Source organism: Dermacentor albipictus, chromosome 2 (assembly GCF_038994185.2).
Source record: "Dermacentor albipictus isolate Rhodes 1998 colony chromosome 2, USDA_Dalb.pri_finalv2, whole genome shotgun sequence".
Lineage (NCBI taxonomy): Eukaryota > Metazoa > Arthropoda > Arachnida > Ixodida > Ixodidae > Dermacentor > Dermacentor albipictus.
Genome location: NC_091822.1, coordinates 190470399 through 190492251, shown reverse-complemented (window position 1 = coordinate 190492251; position 21853 = coordinate 190470399). Strand labels below are relative to the sequence as shown.

Genomic DNA, 21853 nt, shown 5'->3' with positions numbered 1-21853 from the left:
TCTAGGACACTAAGTTTGTAAGTGCAGTTTCGTCTAAAGAGAATCTGAAAATTGTGCTTTAGCTGCTACGTTTAGTAAATATTAACTCCAATCTTCGTGCTCTGGTTATGTAGCACTCTCAGCAGTGGTATGTCAAAGTACGCACGTTTCCATGTCGGGCGGGCAACCATGTGCCATCTCCATGACGCCAGCAGCGTCGTTTGTTGCAGCGGGCACGTTGGATTGCATTGTGGAGCCTCTATTTCTTGGTTGCATTAGTTAACAATGGCAAATTGGAATCAACTTCAACAGCAGCTCAGGCATCCGAACAATCCTGTGGTGTTCTTTGATATTACCATCGGCTCTACGGTGCGTATATTTGCACGTTACACAATCTGCTGATGTTAGTTGCAAGTGGTCTGCTTCGTTGACGCGCTGCGGAAACTTTTAGTGAACGAAGATACTCGTACGAACATAATCAGCCAACATTACGGTGCCGTGCTTGCAACTCCGCACGTGGCTCCACATGAGAGCGTTTCTTCGCCTGCCTGGCTTGGCGACAACTAACTCTTTTTCCCCCTCTCTCTTTTTCTCTCTCAAAATTATTAAGGAGGTTGGGCGAATGAAAATGGAGCTTTTTGCCGACGTAGTTCCCAGGACCACAGAAAACTTCAGGTAATTTTTAATTGAAATTTGGCTTGCGACAGATTCAGATGCATGCACTTTGCAGGCAATTTTGCACTGGAGAGTACAAAAAGGACAGCGTACCGATTGGCTACAAAGGCTCCACGTTTCATCGGTGAGCTCCCAGTAGAGTGTACTAGAATACGCTCTAGCTCCCACGAGAGATGTAAATGCATCACTATACTTACGCCTTGTATATGTGCACACGTAGTGTCATCAAGGACTTCATGATCCAGGGAGGCGATTTTGTCAATGTAAGTCCTGATCATAACTGAAAGTTGAGCAATTTAGTAGGAATTCGTGGTACAGAAAGACAGGCATGCAAACAGGGACACAATTAGAACAAACAGGAGAGAACCGCATTTGCATTGTACTTGGTCTAGTTGCGTCCATGTTTGTTTGCATGCTGCATTTTCACACCATAAAAGTCCTGCCTACTTTCAATTTTGTAGAGTGCTAACCTTCAGCCCTTTCGTCCCAGGGTGACGGTATGGGATTGACAAGTATATATGGTGGTGCCTTCCCCGACGAGAACTTCCAGATGAAGCATGACGCCGCTGGCTTGCTGTCCATGGTATAATGCTTATGCTGCCAAGTCTCGTACAGGCAGAAGTTTCCTGTTTGAATGCACATCTTTCATACAACACTGTGCTATTGCTAAACACCAAGGCTCAGTGTCAGCCAAACAGCACTGCCAGTTTAATGCTTGTTACATTTGCTTTTTCATGCAGGCCAACAGTGGCAAAGATACCAATGGCTGCCAGTTTTTCATTACATGTGCACGATGCGACTTTCTAGATGGGAAACATGTTGTGTTTGGTAAGCACAAAAAGGTGGTCTTCCTTACAGTGCAAAACTAACTTTTGTATTCTTAATGCAGGTCGTATCCTTGATGGTTTACTGGTCATGCGGAAGATTGAAAATGTTCCCATTGGACCCAACAACAAGCCGAAAATTCCCGTTATCATCTCACAGTGTGGTGAAATGTAAACTTGTGCTGGTTCGGGCATGTAAATACATCTTCAAGCCCTGTGGCACGCAAAGCTTGCAAAAGTGTGCCGTTCCAAGACTGAAGAGGAGGACTCTGCACTGGAACACATGCATGTATACATAGATCAGTGAGAAAAGCAGTAGCTGTTCCAGTGTATGACCACTCTCTTACTGTGGTTATTAATGTGTGTTGGACTTGGAGAAGGAGCTTTTGAAATGGGAATGACACAGTGTGATGAAAAAACTTGCAGTTTCATATTGTGTTTGCAAAATGCACCAATTGTCTCTTTGCAGCACCGCATGTTTTTTTGCTGCAAATGGCAAACTAAAATAGACAAGGATTCTTTTGAAACAATATTTGAGTCATTCTTGGTTCATCAGTCAAACACTTTCTTGCTGCTTCATATATGGCATTTTCTGTTATTTTTGTGATTGCATTCAGCTAGTTTTAAGCACATCGGTGTTTGTTACTGGCAGCCTTCAAACTTTTTGTTTATTCACATTTGCAAATAATGATGATGAAATACCTGCTGTGAGCTTTAGCACCCACCACAGTGACTCATTTTCTGTAGTATTCAGCTGCTAAATCAGAATGCGAAATGTTGTGTTTCGTTTTCAGACTGCTGCATCCAGGCACAGGCAAACACAAGATTGTGGGCTTGCTGCTACAGCCGTGTTTCAATGGAAGTAGAATGAAAAAAGAAAAGGCTTGTGTACTTGGATTTCGGTGCACAATAATGAGTCCTTGCATTGTTTGGGAACATTAAATCCAAATAAATCAGCCATATTTTTCAACGTAAAGGCCATATCCAATGCAGTCTTCAATGTGCATTGAGGTGCTAGACAAATGGGGGAGGAAGATGGAGTGGGTGTTGGAGTAATAAACAATGACAGTGTTGTTTCTTCTCGTTCGTCCTGCCTCCCTTGCTTTTTAATTTTTTTCAAGTGCTCTAAACAACTCGCGCAGCTTCAGCCTGGGACAGCCATGCCTCGTTACAATAAAGTTGCAGCCAGCACGAAAATGCCTTTGTTATATCCAATATTTGTTATAAGTGTGTATTTGTTACATGCTGATATAGGCGAAAAGCATTTTGAGACTTAGACTCTATAATTTGTAATATTTATGTTCGTTACATTGAGGCTTGACTGTATCGTGCATTAAAACTGGTATTATGCATTGGTTAAGAATTTGACATTTATGCTTTGGACCCGATGTGACAAGCCCGCATGTTTCCATGTTCAACTCTAGTGCTTCACATTCACTGTGCCTTTTTCCTTGCCTACCATTGTTTTGCATAGTTTTCTGAAGAGTGGCTTGTAGATGAGCTTGTTGATTTTGGATCATGATGAACGTCTTACATTATGAAGAAGATAAAGGATAAGTTATTAAAGAAGGCAGCGTGTGCAGGACCCTGCACCGACATTTCCTTTAAGTAAAATTACCAGCTGCAACTACAAGACATGGACTTACATTTTCAGGTATTTGCATAATAAAGTTTCTTACAATAGAGGGAACTGTGGCGCTAGTGTCTACGGCAGCTGCAGGAGGCTAGTTCAGCCAGAGAGAGAGAGAATAAACATTCTTATTAGGTAAATGCAGCTTTGGAGAGGCGTCCTCATTCCAGAATGCCTTGAGCTCGGGCTGCGTCCTGGGCCCTCGCAATCAATCGTTGCTGATCCTCGAGGTCGGAGCTGGCCAAGGCTCTCTCCCAAAGCTCGTTAGTGGGGTAAGGGTTCGGACGATTTAATGGTGCTGCTCTGCAACCCCCTACTATGTGCCCGAGGGACCCGGGCTCTGCGCAGAAGCGGCATTGTGGAGAGAATTTTGTAGGGTCTATGAGGTGGTTTCTGGTAGGGTGGGGGAATGTATTAACCTGTAGAGTCGAAGGAATTGCTCCTGCTCTCTAGGTAGTGACTTGTGTGGAGGTGCATATGTTCTGCGGGTTAGCTTGTAGTGAGCATGGGAATGATGGGTACTAGGTACATGGATTTGCCTAAAGTTCATCCTTCTGGCTTTAAATGGCTTCGCGGCTTAGCAAAATGATCATTTTCAGTAAATAATGCAATAAACATTAAAAATTGTCCGACGCAAGGATTCAAACACAGGACCTCTAGCACGGAAGCCCGATATTGAAACCATTACGCCAGAGATGCATGGACAAGCGTAACCATTGCAATGAGCAATTATACATGCTTGCAGAGTCTTATTACCTTCTGCATTAAAAGAAGTATAAATTGCTGTATAAATAAGCCTAGCCACAAGAATGTTTGAAGTCCCAAGCACAAGATCGGACAACTTCATGTACTACCCATCGTTCCCATCGCAGCTGAACGATCGCAGCGCCAGAGTTACCTCTAGTAATTGTAGGAAACTCCGCTTTTCATGGCATTTACGAAGAGTAATTGCAGTACAGCAGATTGTTTTCTGCTAACAACTAGGTGAGGAAATCGGTGAAGCCCAGCTCTAACTACTGCAGTTCATCAATTCAGATTTATTTTCTTGTAATTATATTCAGACTCGGTTCAAGGACATGCACTACCCTAGTGTTGAAAGAAATTAAGATGGGTGGCCTTTAGCATTTAGTGCTAATGTTGGGACAAGTACCAGCTAGAATAGAGACTCCATAATTTCGTGCATTGTAACCCTTGCCCCTAACTACAGCTGTTGTAAATAAGCTAGTCAAATAATTGCCTACAAAGTTATATTTATAAATGCAATGTGGCACAACACAATACTCCAAAAACAATCATAGCTGCCTTTACTATTGCTATTTGTTGAAGTAGCTTCATGACAGTATGGTGCAGGAGACTGTTTTCGGTGCACACTTGAGGTCGAGAGAGGAGGCAGAGTGGGGAGAAAAGTAAAAAACAAAATGAAATTACCGGGTGTGACGACACTCTTACGTTGAAGCATCACGGCAGCTCGCTTGACACATATCAGAGGCTTCATCGGCAATCGGCATCGTCACTACGGTAGCTCCTTTTTGTATGTGCATGTGCCTAAACAGTGTATACAAATGTTCGTAGTGTGCAGACAGACATTTCCTTTGCAGGTGCAAACCCTGCTCATGCTACTGAGTCAAGTGAACATCTCGTTAGGACATTCTTATTCGCGTGGTTAATCATGTTAATGAAGTGATAAAGTTTATCTGGTGCTCCATATTTTAAACCAGTGTGTCTGAACCATGCCTGTGTTTCTGCAATCCTTGATTTTCCCGTTTTCGAGCCTACATGTTTTTACCGATATATGACGATACAAATTAATAATTCACAGTAGAGTAACCTTACGAACCTGCTGCTTCTAATTTATCTATTTTGTTAGTATTGGCACATTATGCAGAACAACATTGAAACTACTTTAGCTCACAATTCTAGATGAACGGAACTTTTCTTGTTATGTATCTAGCATCCAAGAACTGCAGACCACATAATTAGGCTAGTGCTCACTGCAAAGGCCAAATACTATTGCTCTGTTTGCATTAGGTAAACCTTGACATGCTCGTCACTTATCTTGAAGTCTTGCTGGGAACATTTATATGATTTTGATGTGCATTATGGCTATGCAACTTTTGCTGTCCTAATTGGAGTTGCACTTACCTTTTGGCAAAGGTATAGCTGCATCTCAGTCAGCATCAGTGCTTGTCTGCACATTGGAACGACACGAGAACTGCCTCCTTCTGTTACAGCGTAAATATAATTTTGTTTGACATATTTAACCATTTAATCATTGCAGCAAACACAGTCTCTTTTAAAGAGCATTGCATAGTTCTGCTTTTTAAAGTGCGTAATGTGGCTTTAAACACTTTCATCACTTTGTTACCATAATTGACTATGCAAAATCAGTATGTCCCGACAAGATGTTCATTATATATAGACTCGGAAGCATGAGCAGTCTTTGCACCAGAAGCATCACTGCATAAAGTTAGCTTTGCTGCAGAACAGTTGGTTATGCCGTAAAGTGTATTAAAAGTGGAAAGATTCAGTTATGGAATACATATTCAACAGACTCAACCAAACCCGCTAAACCATTCGCTCCAGCTAATACAATAGCAACAGAACAGCTCACACTCGACAAGCTTAGTGCTTCAGCTAACCATGGGCGACATTAAATCTGGAGCACGAGTGCCTGGACTTTTGAGGCAACGTGGATTCTCAAGAGCCCAATTGATCTCATGGTTGATAATTCAGTGATATGCAAGCAAGTTTGTGAAGTAATACTCGCTTCCATGCGACGTACAAAATGACATTGACTGACATATATGGGTGCCAGCATGACATCATTAGCTTAGCCAATCATGCCGGCATGGCATGACAGTTAGCTAACCTGGCTTGATTGTGATCGAAAGTGCACCGTGCAACATCCGTGTTAGGTTATTGCCCTTAATTGTATTCATTTTTCAGCTTCGTTACGTGTCGACACATTGGACACATTGATTACCGCAAGTTCTCGCTCAAATCATTGGAGCGTGTCATCGTTGTCCAGGTATCCTATCCACTGCCCGTTTTCTTCCCTTGCTCCTTTCTATATATATATATATATATATATATATATATATATATATATGTTAGTACAATTGCATCTTCCTCACAATGTTTGTCCGCTGAGGCAAGCAATGCTCTGTGTGCATGACTAGCCATGTCAGTCACACAGTTTCAACTGACCGAATTAACTGGTAAAATTTGTGTACCTAATGTGTAGAGGAGTGCGCATAGGAGGATGAAGATGAACGCCTGAAAAGTGAACTGCCTAAGGGGACTCGACCTTTGTTGAGAGCGCACCTGTGTAGGATGTGCTAAAGATGGGCTCCGGCCTGTCTCTTGTCTGCTGGTTAATCCTTCCTGACCGCGTCCTTCCGAGCGTTCGACACGATCGCTTTGCCAACAGGTAAAGCTCCTCATAACTAAGATGTCAATCAGTCTCATATTCGTGCAGCCCTTGACTTGACCCTTACCATGGCGATTACGCTGAATTCTCATATGACGAGTCATTGCTCCTCTGGTCAAAAGCTATTCTGTGTTTTTATTATCCTGGCCACTGGTACATTATATAAAGTTAAGCACAGATGCCTCTCAAGCTTCCTTGAGAGACCTCTGCATGCTGTTAATTAAGAGGCTCGCAACATCGCCATAGACTGTGTGCTAATTCCACGACGTACAATGAGCTTTTGCTAACGGAATAAGACATCAGAACAGTTGACAATGCAGTCAATGAATTAAAGGCGCAAAAGCAATGACTGTACCGTTGTAAATTCATTTTCCCATTATAGCCCGAAATAAAAATTCTTGTATTCTGTCGAAACTAGAGAGATGGACGTACTGAAATGAACTCGCTTCGGGCAGGCCCTTCCTACTCTTTATTTTGCAATAGAACTGACGAAGTTGTTGAGGTACAATCATGGCGCCATGTAACCATAATACTGATATAACCCACTTCATCTACAATGATGTCTGCCCTTGCCACCTGTGTTGCCTCTCCACGCTAAGGGCAATTCATTCTGTGCATTCCTTTATTTTAGAACACTTGTGCCTTCATACGTCACGTGGGCGTAGAATCACGCAACTTCCGGTTAGTTACTGCCCTCCCCCCCCCCCTCTTTTTTTTGTCCTCCCTACTCTCGACCTCAAGTATGCGCTGAAAACCGCCTCCCATGTGGTGCACATTTACGCACAATTTCAAAACATGGCCTCCTGGCAATGTGGAGTGCACTGCTGTGAAGCCACACCTGAAGGCAGGAATTGACTCATCAGTTGGCAGCTTCAGTTTGAATTGGCATTCTTACAAAATTAGAGTGTGGATTATATATGTGCGAATATACTTTACAAAAGAGACACCTGAAAGGTAATGACTGCTACTTTGTTAAGTATGTAGAACCATGCCACTTGCTAGCCATGCTATTTGAAAGCGAGTGGGCTGGAAGGCACATTTCTAGGTTTTGTAAGTTCCAGACATGGTAATGCCGCATGCTTTTTTCAAGGATGCTTCATGTTTTCATACAATTGTGTGAAGTAATGGCATACTGTGTTTTAATAGTGATAGCAGTTGTATGGATCACTCATGGCCAGTCACAAAAATTGATGGGAGAAATGGGTCCTAAACGGGAAAATTGTTATCCACCAATATGTAGCATGAAGTTGCAAAGGAAAGGCTTGGATTAGCTATGTAACTTCGTGCTACAGTCGGGTGGATGACTGGATGATTCTGCAAAACTCGTTTACCAGAAAATGGGTCTATGTAGTAAATTTAGAGAAAATTGGTTTGTCAGAAAGTGTGTCTGTATAGTACATTGAAAGCAACTAAAGTGAGCGCTGAATTCCAGCTTGTCCTGCGTGTGTATTGTATATTGTACAAGTTGTATTTGTACTTACAGTTGTGCTTACCTGATTTCCTAGTACTACATAGGCTTGTGTGTCTGGTGTTAGTTGGCTTGCAGGCCCCGAGTTACCATTTGTCATATCCAATGGTGTTAAAGTGATAAGGACTTGAACGAAAACATTCAGACTAGAAACCAGTGAATCAGTTGCACTTTCATGCCAACGGCTGCAGCATTGTTCTGTGCACTCTGCATATCTTTTTGCACTGGACCTCTGAAAAGCAGACGTGATCTGTGCTCCCACTTTATTCAACAAGCTCAACACTCATCATTGTTGTCAATGATGCAACAGCTCCTAATGTGGGGCAAGTAGTCCTCCAATCGTCTTGAGTCTCGGAGATTCTTCTGTTGCTGTCGAGTGAGCCACATTAACACTCGACCTGGGAGAATGAAAGCAACCATATAAGGAGACGGCCTCTAACAGGCGTACACAGTTCCGGAAAGAAAATATGCATTCCCTCAATTAATAGTACTCTAAATGTGACTATCAAATGTACTCTAATCAGTCTTGTCTTAGGAAAAGTAGGAAAAATGGCCATGAAGAATGCTTTGTATGTTTAAAGGGACACTAAAGCAAAACAATAAATCAGTTTAGACTAATGAAGCATTGTTTGAGAACCCTGCAGGCAGTCATTTAAAAAAAATAGTTCGATTATTAGATGAGAAAATGAAGGTCCAAGTATCAGTATTTGAATTTCGCGCCGAAACCCCAGTGCCGGCACGTCAGCGTGACGTCAGGAATTCCAAAATATGTTTTCACATTTGGGCCGTATTGGCTGAATAAAGGTTGCCGGAACTTGGCATGTTTAATGTTTGGCCCCTTTAGAACACAATGTAATCAATCTGTACCGCTATATATAATTAGTAGGCCCTAGAAGATGCCATCAAAATCCACGACGTTACAGCCCCCAGGTGTGGGAACCTAAGTAGGCGTCGCCGCCCGTATTTCGTTCTCGCGCTTTTTCTGGCTTACCAAACGTCTTATCGTTGTAAGAGTGGTGTTTTTGGTGTTGTATAACGGTAATTTACTGATGCAGAAGAAATCATTTTTCACTTTAGTGTCCGTTTAAGATTTTGATTAACCACAGCACATCATTTTTCAAGGTTTACACTTGCTCTGGAAAAAATTTAACACTTCTTCAGCAGCTACTGAGCATCTGTTTGGAGTCAATAGGCCAAATATAATGTCACATTATTCCTTATGGTCAGTAGTTCCACAGTTAGACACTACAACTGCTGAATGTGCCTTCTGCTATGTTCCAAGAGATGGTTCTTGGGCACTCAGCATAAAGTACTCCAACAATGATCTGTGTGCTTGCATTTAACATTCACTTTGCTGAAGAGTTGAAACATCTTGGACTATGGCCAAACAGTGTACACACCTGTTGTGTCTCATGTGAGACTTGACTAGATGTCCTGCTGCCAAGGCTGACAGCAGGGAGAGTTCTCCGGCCAGCACAGTGGCACACACCACTCGTGCCAGCATGCACGCATGCGCACCAGGTTCTTCGAGTGATGAACCTCGCACGCCCAGGAGCTAGAACAGTTGCATACAGTTATGACCCAGTGCATTTCTCATAAGCTAGGACAATCCGACAGCGAAAAAGAAGCCAGCACTGCTAGTGTCAATAACACTAATAGCTAGGTGCAATACAACTTGAGCAGTTTATACTTACACTAAGACCTAACAAATTTCTAGCACTTAAAAATGACATTCAGCTCAGTGCTCATTCCAATTCCTCTCTTCAAATGCACGCGAAATACAGAAGTGCTCTCATTTATATCCACATTCTGTGAACTGTACCTACTACAATGCCTAGAGCAGGTAGATATAACAGATTAGAGGGAAAAGGGTGTTCCATTACCACACTCTATGTCCATTTTTACAATTGAAACATACGCCACCTGGCTCACTGTGAGCAAAACTGCCATCTACATTGATACCTACTGCAAGTTCTGTGTAGAAAGACTGGTGCCTGTTAGAACTGCGAACCTTTGTGCCTTAAAAGCAACGTTTAATCCTTTCCATCTTAAAAATAAACATTAAGAAGCTTAATTATGCGGTTTTACGTGGCATAACCATGATCTGAACCCTTTCCAACTTATTCAAGTATGTATTACAAGTGCAGAACTGCTCTCCTTAAGCAATTCGTGGACAAATATGAATGAAATTTATTGCATTTAAGAGGAAGTCAAAAGTGTAATTAATGTTGGGAACAGTTCAGCAAAAATTGACAAAGATCTGAAGGAAATTCAAAACACTGGGCTAGCAATTCTTGGTACACAATAAAAACCAGATATTGCAGTTGCTTCAAATGCACCTGTTGTAAGGCTTAGGCATATAAAGTCCACATATTGCACATGCTTTTAGAAAATATACCACAATTTCTTATCAGTACATCTTCAAAACTCCTGTTAAACTATGTACTTGACAACCACAAATTAAGATATTAAGTCCACTTACTACACCCTTAAAAGCTATGATGTTTGTTTTGTAAATGTGATGCTTAAATTTTATTTGTTTCCAAATTTTCACAACTATTACAAAAAAGCAAAAAAATAAGAGCCTAAATAAACTGCTCCCGAACAGCAAATACAATTGTACATTTTCTTTTACGTTGAAGAACTGATTTAAGCTGGCCCAAAAGTTGCCCTCATTTCATGTGTAATTTAATACGGAGGGTAAGTGCTCAAGCTTCAAAAGCCACAACTATAGAGATCAGCCCAACTGTATATCCATTATCCATGCCCCATCAATGCACAGTTTGCTCACATCCATTTTGACAGACTGCTCAAGAAAAAAATTACTGCAGATTGAGCATATCTATAGAAGTGAAGCTTTATTTAACCAGTTCACTTAAATGCCATGTGAAGAGACAATGATGCATTATTTTATTTCTATCTTATCTACACCTTCTGCCTAAACCGAAACACAAGTTCACATAGCCTCATGGTATGCGACATAGGTGCAGCAATGATTTGCAGGGTAACGGCACATTTTGCTAGTGTTGAAGAGCACATTGTGAGCAGAGGTGCATGTACAGAGAAGTATGAAGCATAGCGATGCAGGTTTAAAGCTTCAAGATCTCTGATGAACGCATGATCATCGCGACCATAGAGACCTCCTGCTGAGTACCGCATTTACTCGCACAATGAATGCACATTTCTTTCAGAAAAATTTGCACTAAACTAGGGGGTGCATTCATTATGCAGGGTAAGATTTTGAGCAATTTCTTTTCTGTACCCACCTCGAAAAAGTAGGAGACTGTATGATTCTGTGACCAATGCTGCGTCTGACATGCTGGAATGGCAGCAGGATCCGAGGCATTTTGCTGTGCCATAGTGTGCACTGGTGTGCAGGTGTTTGATCCAGTACTACAGCACGACAAAACGCCTTGGATTCGGCTGCTATTCCGGCGAATTGGATGCCAAATCATACCATGTGTCTTCTGCTTCATTGAAGCAAGTTCAGAGTGCCATCACTATGTGAGGAAAAGAAAGAACATACTTTTGATAGGAAAGGGGGGGGGGGGGTGCATTCATTGCGTAGTGCATTCGTTATGCCAGTAAGTTGGGTATTTCTGGTGAGATTGTCGTTTATCATTTATCAGCCCAGTTTTGATTACACCATCTTTGGGATCGGCCCACTTTATAGCAAGAAACTGACAAAGAGACAGGAAACCAGGCAGGGGTAAGCAAAGAAAGCTTCACTTTACAACGTATTAAATTCTTGCCAGGTTGTGTGCATACCTCAAGCATGGTGCCCTGTGGCTCCAGCACAGTTCCTCCACCCACAGTTCCAATCTCGATGGAAGGCATGGTGCAGCTGATGTACAGATCTTGGCCTGCTGCACCACAGGCTTCGACCAATGTTATGCAATTCGAACTTGTCACATTTTGTGCTGGGTCCTGGAATGCAGTGGTGAAGTACACATCAACAACCGACTGTCACAGATTCTAACTATGCCGATATTTTGATGCATGGCAAGCTTCAGCAGTTTGTATCAAGCAAAGTGATCGCTCCAGAACAGTGGTCCTCTACACCGGCTAAGAATAAACAGCAACTATACCCATATAAAAGAGTGGTATGAATTGACCAATTACTCCCAAAATCTTCGATGAACCATTTGCTGGTGAACAGTACACGATACAGTATGTGGCACTCATGCATGGGACAAAAATGTAGCTGCCTCTTACCTGTCCAGTAGCAATGAATATGGCTGTGACGATGTTGGCTGCCTGGGCATTGAAACCTCCCACACTGCCTGCCATGGCTGATCCCACTAGATTTTTGCTGATGTTGACCTCGATCAAGGACAGCACATCCGTCTTGAGGACCTGCGTAGCGTACTCTGCTCAACTGCCTTACCTCTTTTCAGTAGGTCTATGATGCGTTCGTTTGAATGTCAAGCATCTGCTTTGAAATTCATTCTTATTATGCAAGTGCACAGGCTTGCCCACTGTCAACAGAAACAGTTAATTATGCAACCTTGTACACCTATCTAAAACGGTTTTATGCGAAGCATATTACGAGAGCTCAACCCAGCTCCTCAGGCGCGGCGGTGTCGCCTTGAAACCACGTGACACCGTGACGTCACGACAGAGGAGAAGTGGCTTTGGCTCAACTCTTGCAAGACGGGCTGGGTGGGAATCGAACCAGGGTCTCCGGAGTGTGGGACGGAGACGCTACCACTGAGCCACGAGTACGATGCTTCAAAGCGGTACAAAAGCGCCTCTAGTGAATGCGGTGTTGCCTTAGAAACGAGCTGTTTCTAAGGCGTGCGTCTCTTGCTCAGGCGCACATTTCGTTGCCGCGCCGAACGCTGCTTTGCTCGACGCTCACCGCGTCCAATGCGGGGCGCGTAGTCGCTGCCCTGTAGCCCATTGTCTTACACCCCTTGGCGGGTCGACGGGAACGCTGTCGCGTTCCACTCTTGAAGGCGAAGCAGTAATGCGTGAGTTGTTTCTTCGTCTAGCCGAACCAAATATAGCCAAGCAACAGCAGTTCACCAGGCTAAACAGTGGTTCAACAACTAAAATAAAGGCTAGTATGCTTCGCATCATGGGCTTAACCTTACCTAAGCCACAGCCGTTTTTTAGAATGCAGTGGCTCTAAAAAAGCCTAAATACTTCACTGCTTGATCATGAAGCTGACAATTTAACAGCAAGTTCTGTGCTTTAAAGCACCTCTGACCTCCAGACTGTGTACTTCAACAACAAACATATTCTAACTTAACAGTTTCTACACTCTAAAAACTTATTATGCACAGCATCTATATTATCTGGTGTATTGTAGGACATGGAGCCCTACACAAAAGCAGTTTCTTCTTTTTCATAAGACTTGACCTAAAGGAAAGCTTACATTACGTTTGAATGTAAGCAAAGACTTCTCCAGGAAATTCCTCGGAATTTCTGCGCACAAGTGATCGAAATGCACAAAAATACGGGGTCCCCAATGTTATTCTGATGCAATTGGCATAGCAATGTAGGAATGAAATACAACAAGGGCAGTTTGGCCTTCGTTTTGTGATCTGGTTATCAGATTTTTTTTCACCAAAGAAATAAAAGTAGTATCGTGAAAGACTACTCTGCCAGTTTAAGCTATTTGTTGTTTATTGTCCCATCAACGCTGTAGCCTAGTACTGCAGATGCGGACAGTGCTGCTCACCTCTCTCACCACCCGAGCTGGCACAGTGGCCTCGCAGACTACAGACTTGCCTCGGCCTTCAATCCTGCGAGATAGAGTGTGTGGCAGAGGACAGAGTTTAGCACAGATGCTCAGCACTATGTTCAGGGGAGCACAAGTAGTACAATGCATGTGGGTGAAAGTTATAAAGCGAGGCGAGTGCTGGCATAGATAAACTCGTGGTAAAACCTGATGAAAACTGGCATAGGTGAAACATCGTGCCTGCAACTTCTGCATATCATTGGCAGCTCATCGTGCTTCAACTAGCACAGATGTCTTTTTGCCTGTTTCAGCACTACTTGCATGTTCATAACCAAGTATAGGAAAAGTTATAAAGAAAGCTGCTCTTGACAGCATAGGGATGAGCTGCATTTCTTGCAACACAGTATTTTTTTTTACTGAAGAATCGTTGCCACAGGATCTCTATGGGCCAATTTAAAACAACTAGTGGATGTGATATGCACACATAAAAAATTCAGTCTTCACCTATAGTGTCTATTGAACAACATTTTTAGGATGAATCAATGAATGGGAATGGCAGGTGTGTAATGCTATCATGCTGTAGCCACCCAGTTTGTCTAATGAGTAATCCATTATTGCATTCCATATGCATGAAGGTTGCAGCCAGACTACATATGCTTGTTGCCGTGTAATGAATGAATTGAATGTAAGAAATGTCATGGAATGAATAGGTTCATTCGTTATGTGCAGTGGCACACAGAATATAAGCAGCTTATAGAACATTCCACTTAGGTGCATTGAGACCTTAATTTGACTGCAATGTCAATGAAGCAATGTGTCGAGCCTGTGGCCAGGCTAGGCTAACATCTCTAGTTTTCATAAACGTCAGCACCCTCTCTTTTGAAATTACCCTATTTACTTGCATAATGATCGCACTCGCGTAATGAACGCACCTCGGAATTTTGTCGTCAAAATTTTAATTTTTTTCCCCATGTAATGATTGCAACCCTAACGTGCCGCAGCGATATGTTGTGTGCCAAGTCTAGATAATGATGATCGCGCTTACCCTCTGTCGAACGCTGTCAAATGCCACGTGAACGACTCTTCAAGACATACCAAGCAGTCTGCACGCACCAAACATTCTCGAAAAAAAAAAAAAAGAAGCTCCAACCAAACATGCCTTGGCTTTATTATTTGTAGGCTTTATAATGGTTGTGGTCAACAACATCAACAAAAAAGGTGCCTCTCGATTCTTCTCATCTGCGCTCGTGGGCACGCAACAAATCGCGAGCGGCAAATACACTGGCCACGTTTACACTGATATGTTAGGAGTGTACCCTATTCATACGCCGACGATTGTAACAAAGCTAGGATATTTGCCCACCCTTAGTGGAAATGTGCCGTATTAGGACAGTAGTGAAGACAAATGCTGCAGTTTCCGCAGCAAACCCGCCATGTGTTTCTATGTCAGTGGCAGCTAAGCACGGCTATCTCTGTTTCTGTCCCCTCAAAGTGGATATGGCTATGTTATTGCCGCAGACTTGCCGATATTAACAATATTATTCATTACTGATACGGAAGAAACTGTTTCAATGCGCGTAATGTACTCGTGAAAAGAAAAAAAATCGCGTTCGGCATGTTCGACTTGCTCTGCCGGCCGCCATATTTTTGTTTTGGTGTCACTGTTGCAGCGGCAGCCACCTGTTTGTTGACCTGTCATCATATCGCAGCAAATGCAGGATGAAAAAATTTTTGTTTCTTTTCGCGGGAAATTTAACCTGCGTAATGATCGCACCCCTGAATTGTGGCAATTTTTTTTCTAACGAGGTACGATCATTATGTGAGTAGATACGGTAGTAGCAACATGGTGATCCCAGCTTACCAGTTAAGGGCAGTTGGCTTCTTGTCAGTGCAGTAGTTTCCACTGACACTGATCACCTGCAGGGCTGGAAACACCTCCTGTAGTTTGAGAAGGGCCATCTCTGCACCCTGCAGCACCAGCAAAGCATTGCAACAGTGATGTTCATGGTTACAAGGTTATTTTATGATGCGATTAGCTGACAATGTTGTCCAGACATATTTAATGTTAATACAAAAGCGCTGTGCCAATGCAGCACTTAAAAATACATACAAGATCTTAATTTTCTGATAACATATAGCATCCTTAAAGTTCCAGTTTGGCTGTGCAGGATACTTTCATTGGGGTAGGAAGTAATTTACATTACAGGGGTTTTTTGATGTTCACTGAAATGTCACACAGGTGTTTCTGCATTTCACAGCCATTGACATGCAACTGCAACAGCATAGTAACAAACATTTTCAGCCTTTTCTTATTTTAAAATTTGATTTTTTTTTGTTCTTTGTATTCTTGTTTTGTTGTCCCAGAATTTCATACTTGCACAAATTTTGGAAACTTCAAGTTAACTGAGCCAAAATGCAGTACACATCTCAAGCCTTTCTTTTGTATTTAAATAAAACATCAGTATAGTCAAGGGTAAAATGGACGCCGACCAAAAACATTAAAAGAAAAGAAACCAAAGACATTTCGGCTCCCATATGGGGGCCTTGTTCTCAACTGTTCACAATGCCCCCATATGGGAGCTGAGAAGTCTTGGATTCTTTTCTTTTAGATTACGAATGAGGCCCCCATGTGGGAGCCAAAGCGTCATTTTTTTTTTCTTTCAATGTTTTTGGTCGGCGTCCGTTTTACTCTAGGCTATGAGCAATCCTGACCAGACGAGTTTTCGTCGAACTCTTGATTTCAAAACATCAGTATGTTTTCTTAAGGCATGCAATTAGCACACTGTACTTTTTCTATTGAAATAACAAATAGCGAATTAGGTGCAATGTATTTATTTGAAAAATAAATACAAGCAAACAGCAACTGAACTTGCCTTGGAAAGCATGTTCATGCCCATGGCGTCTCCAGTGATCGAGACAAAACGAATGAAGAGGTATCTTGCTGCTATGGTTGTATGCAGCTTCTGGAGTCTGGCAAACCGACTGGTCCCATCAAAAGCCACCTTGAGCTGGTCAAAGTGCTCTGGACGCTGCAACCATCTCATCACCTCCCTGCGAAGCAAACACCACAGAGTTTGTAGAGAGACCCCAGACCATGACACTGTCCAGTAGCAGTTCTGCCACTGCTGGAGTGAATGAAAAGCCTCGCGACGTGGGGGAGCAAGAAATACATACTACACTGTGGACGAGCATGAAAGGGAACACCCAGCTTGTATGTCAGGCAATTAATGAGAAAGTACCACGAGACATTTCAGCAAATACAAGTCGGGACACATTAGTGACTGGTCCAACTCTAACTTATACAGCTATCATTGTTTGAATATCAATCTGGCACTCCCTTTCATACAGGTAACACAACATGACACCAGCAGCACTCCCCGATTATATTCTTAAATTTTTTATACGCTTTCAAAGACTCAACTGCGGTGCACACACAGTACAATTCTGCCATTGCAGCTAGGTCACACAGAAATGGAGACAGACTCTCTTGACTGAAAAATTGTAAACAATTTACAAGTTTATGGAAACACTGAGGCCTACTTTTCAAACTCATGTAGTACTCCATTTTCTAAAATTTATTTTCAATTGACAATTTTTAATACATAGCTGCACTATTTGCATATTTTCTTTGTTCCTTTAAGATTAACTTATTTTCTCAGATCACATAATAGCTTCAACGAACATTTTATACAATCCCACCACCGCTGTTGCATTACCTAACACACTGTATATATATAAGTGCATGAGCTTGCACTTTAAGTAGCCTTTGCCAAATGCTTTTATCAAGTAAAAGTTTAAACGAATGCCTTTTGTTCAAGCTGCATTAGAGCAAACACAAACACCTGCTCCAAAGAGCACCTATATGCTGGTCTGATTGCTCAGCATGCAAATATTTAATTCAACAGTGGTCATGCAAAAAAAAAAAAAAAAAGATGGTGCAAGCACGCTTTACAGCCAGTTCTATGTCTGTCGGTTTTACATAATTGTTACACACTTGAAAGATAATGAGCCTCACAGTTTTCCTGATTCTTCTTTCACACTGTACAAAGCACTGGATGTCAGCTAGTTTCAAAACAGTTTGTGGCATACTAGCTACTCCACGTTACCCAGGCTGGAAGCTTCAGTAGTCAAAGCATGGCAAAAAGAGTGCAAGTGCCAGCTAACCTAATAATAGCTCAAAACAGAAGATGATGCTTAGCTTGAGAGGAGCATGAGCATGTACATACATCAGTCTTTCTGCTAAAAAGTTTCTTTCTGTGGACAGACAGTAAAATGGTTCTTGAAAAGACACTCATTCGAGCCACCATGAAAAGCATATGCATTAGATGAGCACTCACGCTGCCTGTTGCGCGGTAGGCAATTTGACGACAGGTCCACGAGTCATGCCATCCTGAACAACACTGCTGAAGGCACCACCTGACATCTGTAAGCGGAGCATTCGCCATGCGTGTGGGCGGGACATATTCAATGACGCAGGATTTCAGAATGACAGTTCAAGCAAACATCCAAGCCAATATACTCCCAAGCACTAAAGTCACCCATTCTTCTAAAACCACATTTTCTTTTGAACTTGGCACTATGGCGAAAATTAATGGTGCAAGACGAGCAAGGATTATATAAAAAATAAGCACGCACACATAGCAGCTGAATCGTCCAAAATTTGTCAATGCTTTAAAGCTTTCAAAGGAACGTGTCTTTGTCAAAGCGGGTTTGTTAAATGCCCATCAGACAGGCACATTACATTTGACTTCAATGAGAGGCCACTTAGCGTTGTCATTTTTTAACAGTCATACAGAGTTTCAGTGATACTTACTGCTACAGCATATTTCACTTGTTGCATGTTGCTGCTGCCACAGCAGTGCTTCTAGGGAAAAGCAACGTATTGTTTGAAATGGTGGCTTTGTTGCATGTACATGATTCCTGCTAGAGTTTAATAAGGCTTAAGCTGGCAAGAATTTCTGTGTCAAGCTTACAACACACTGTGGTGTCATGCATCTGTCAATTGTGAAAGTGCTTCTTGATCTAATTCAATTGTGATAACTGAGTGTGCAACAACGCTGCAGCGAATCTCTGCACCACAACAGGTTGTCAATACCTCTTGCACACGGGCAAGTTAAAGTCCTTCGAAGTAAACTTCTTTACTTTGTGCTGAAGGACTCCTTACCAATAGGAGTTTTGCCAGTGACAGCTGATACTATGTGGTCTCCTTTACATGTTTTCAGTAACTGCCACAGCAAAACAGGAGATGCTGCTTGCGGATGAAGCTGTCCAAGCTGCAGTAAACTAGAATATATGGGCAGTGCACTGACAAACGCATGCCTTGCCTTATTGTGCGCGCCGTGCAATGTGATGCTCGTAGTGGCAGCATTCTCAACGTTAACTATTGAAACGTCTAGCAAACCGTAGCTCTACCCATGGCCGGTCTGAAACGCCAGACGTGCATTTCAGATTAACTGTGCCTCAATGTGCCACGCGCTTCTCCGCAATGTTCCTTCAATAGCTCACACCCAGAAAACCCACGTTGCCTGCTTGGGCGGGCCAAGGCAGCAGTTGCCAGCACTGGAGCCCTGGACTAAGGGTGCCACCCATCTTCGCTTATCTCCTCCCCCTATTGTAATGAAAGTTTATATGACCATCATTAAAAGTTAGCGACTGCAACGTCCCACTACTAGAGACACTAAATGCGTCGTCCTAGTACACTCGATTCGAATCAAGTATGGAGATGGGATGGTGGTGACATTTACGATGGCACCATTTACATGTGTTTGAAAGTATAGCTGCAATACATGCTAAAATAAAACAAATTGGGCATTTTGAACGTCTTTCTGGCACACACCTCTTAGTTCAAAGGACTTCGGAGTGCCCATGTGCCATGGGTATAAAATGAATTTTTACTTATTAAACATGGATCTTTTTTTTCCTGACTGCTCCTCAGCTTTTGCTAGGTCTATTTTATGTGTTGGTTCAGTAGACATTTCATGTTGGCTACATTAGCCAAACAGGCCATGTTTTAATGACCGGCTTAGAGAGCATGCGTACTCACTAAAAGTGTCGGTACTCAGTCATTTAGCCCAGCACTGCAAAGAATGCAGTTGAAAACCTACCTTTGAAGATTTCACAATATTAGGAAGATATACAGAGCAAAGAGCATGCGAGGTCTGCCTAGCGTTTTCTATCCAATCGCATGGAAACTCCTTTGTCAGTGTGCCCACTATTTCTCTGCATAGCTGTTAGATTAGCTATTTGTTAAAAACGTGACAGCCTGCTTGACGACGCATGTGATGTGATGATTTCATTCCTTTGCCGGCGCAGATACCGGGTTTTTGGTCTTCTGCATTGAGCCTGTACTTTTGTATACGTGTACATTGCATTCCCCGGAATAAATCAGTGGTTATTTCAGCGCTTTGTATGTTGTCCTCGCTTCGTCCCGTCCAAGCGCTGTTTGTTCCCATCCTAACAAAACACTTCATTATTTAGTATGCAAACTGAATATTATAACGTGTCAGGATGGACTTGACCATGGTATGTACTAGAATTTGACGTAACAGTTCTGCGGAAACTTGCAAGGTGGAGATAAGTAATTAAGGGAAATGAGACATCCACCCAATCGTAGCAATTGCTACGATTGGGTGGATGCCTCACTTTTCTTCATGGTACTAGAATGTGTATGATCAGAACCTATAAGACCATGTAAGCTACTTAACAATGTAGGTAGTTGGTATTTTATGTATTGTTTAAGATAATTTGTCCTGAGTGATGGTGCTTTTATTGCATTGCTGATGTATGTTGTGCTTTGTACTCGCTGATGTAGCCATCCAGGCTTGTTTTGTAGAACCCATTGTAAAAGCTTGAAATAGTATAGGTGTGTTACATTTAGTAATGAATATTTTTCAAAAAGTGGTTTAGTTTTCAAGTCCTCGATAAGGCCATGATATTGTTTGTGTGCTCGTAGAACTCTTTTCTGAAGATATAGTAGTTTTTGATAATTAGTTTGTGTGGTCGCATCCCCATACCAAAATACAGTATGTTACTCTACAACAGAACAGAGCATAATATAATGCATACTGTAACCATTTCGGCAGGACTGGGCTGAGTTTATATAGGCATCCATCTATTCCACTAAGTTCTATTGTTAGTTTTTTATGTGTGTACCATATAGATTCGGTTGCAGTCCTGTGTGAGGACTGCAACCCTGACTTGGCAGCCCAAAATATGAAAAAATAATTTCTGACAGAGAAGCAATCGCATTCTGTGCCCCGACGCCGCACTTGCATTGGCGAATTTTCAAGCGCTGCATACTTCGACGTGTCGCTACTAGATGTAGAGAGCTACGTGTTGACCTCTCACGCAATAGTACATCCTGGGATGCAGGGTGCGCACAAGTGAAGGCTGTGCCGGCACTATTTTGGCAAAAAGGTTCCGTCTCATCTAAAGGCTGCACCTCGTCAAAATTGTGAAAGAAAGGCACAGCCCTTACACGAGCTACACAGTATTCCACATCGAGCCGTCAGCAAGAGCTTTCGGCTTTTTATCTGCTCTAACTGTCTGCTCTCAAACAAAACAGTTGTATTTTATTTACATGACTTATTGATTGGAGCAAATATTATGTATTTCGTTTTACTAGCCTTTAGTTGTAATTTATTTGAACTAACCCAACCCACGAGCTTATTTTGATAATGTGCACCTGATGCTCAAGTTCTTGAGTGGATGTACTGCTGAAAAAATATTAGTGTCATCTGTATAACTTATTAGCTTGGGAGAATTATTATTATTAGTTGGACCGCTATGCCCCCTATGTGTGTTGCGATATGAGCTGTCACGAGAGGGCAAAAGCTGTCTTTGTTACATGGCACAAATGTGTAGTGGTGAAGCCCAATAAAAAGAAAAAAAGAAATCTACATATATTCATAGTAAGATTATAAATATAGCTTCCTGCCGGCTTGTAGGTTCATAATTACAAAAAAAAATTTACAACGGACAAAAAAAAAAGAAACAAAGGGAAGCACAGCTTCCGCTGTCTGCTGGCCATTGTCAGACAAGCCCAATGAGGCTTCACCTGGCTTGGACCATGTACAGTGCTCGGCGATTGAAACGTAATACTCTGACAACATGGCGGCCAGTACTTCCTTGCGTCGCCGGTGGGCGCTGGTGACACTTAGAT

The 21853-nt window shown here is 42.3% G+C and overlaps 2 protein-coding genes across 5 annotated transcripts in view; one reads left to right on the top strand and one right to left on the bottom strand.

Annotated features, from left to right (window-relative positions):
* The first annotated feature begins 164 nt into the window (after nt 1–164).
* Nucleotides 165–3060, top strand: LOC135919531 (peptidyl-prolyl cis-trans isomerase H). The gene is made up of 7 exons (XM_065453423.2): nt 165–348; nt 590–654; nt 710–778; nt 875–917; nt 1145–1237; nt 1395–1482; nt 1544–3060. Exons 1-7 carry the CDS (start codon nt 265–267, stop codon nt 1651–1653), a joined length of 552 nt encoding a protein of 183 aa, XP_065309495.1. The 5' UTR covers nt 165–264; the 3' UTR covers nt 1654–3060.
* A 5192-nt stretch (nt 3061–8252) lies between these two features.
* The window catches only part of Hmgcr (HMG coenzyme A reductase), a 76643-nt gene continuing 63042 nt past the window's right edge, over nt 8253–21853 (bottom strand). For all 4 annotated transcript variants that reach the window (XM_065453448.2, XM_065453441.1, XM_065453433.2 and 1 more), the window contains exons 13-20: nt 18030–18115; nt 16566–16743; nt 15554–15660; nt 13693–13756; nt 12222–12362; nt 11775–11933; nt 9407–9561; nt 8253–8404 (exon numbers count right to left, since the gene is read on the bottom strand). In XM_065453448.2, coding sequence (XP_065309520.1) covers nt 8320–8404; nt 9407–9561; nt 11775–11933; nt 12222–12362; nt 13693–13756; nt 15554–15660; nt 16566–16743; nt 18030–18115 — 975 coding nt within the window. In that variant the 3' untranslated portion in view covers nt 8253–8319. The remainder of the gene's footprint in view (nt 8405–9406; nt 9562–11774; nt 11934–12221; nt 12363–13692; nt 13757–15553; nt 15661–16565; nt 16744–18029; nt 18116–21853) is intronic.

What these genes read in the sequence shown, in the direction of transcription:
- LOC135919531 (XM_065453423.2), top strand. Translation starts at nt 265, where the DNA reads ATGGCAAATTGGAATCAACTTCAACAGCAGCTCAGGCATCCGAACAAT. An exon ending in AGGGAGGCGATTTTGTCAAT is followed by an intron (nt 918 to 1,144) that starts GTAAGTCCTGAT and finishes CTTTCGTCCCAG; the next exon opens with GGTGACGGTATGGGATTGAC. An exon ending in TGGGAAACATGTTGTGTTTG is followed by an intron (nt 1,483 to 1,543) that starts GTAAGCACAAAA and finishes TTCTTAATGCAG; the next exon opens with GTCGTATCCTTGATGGTTTA.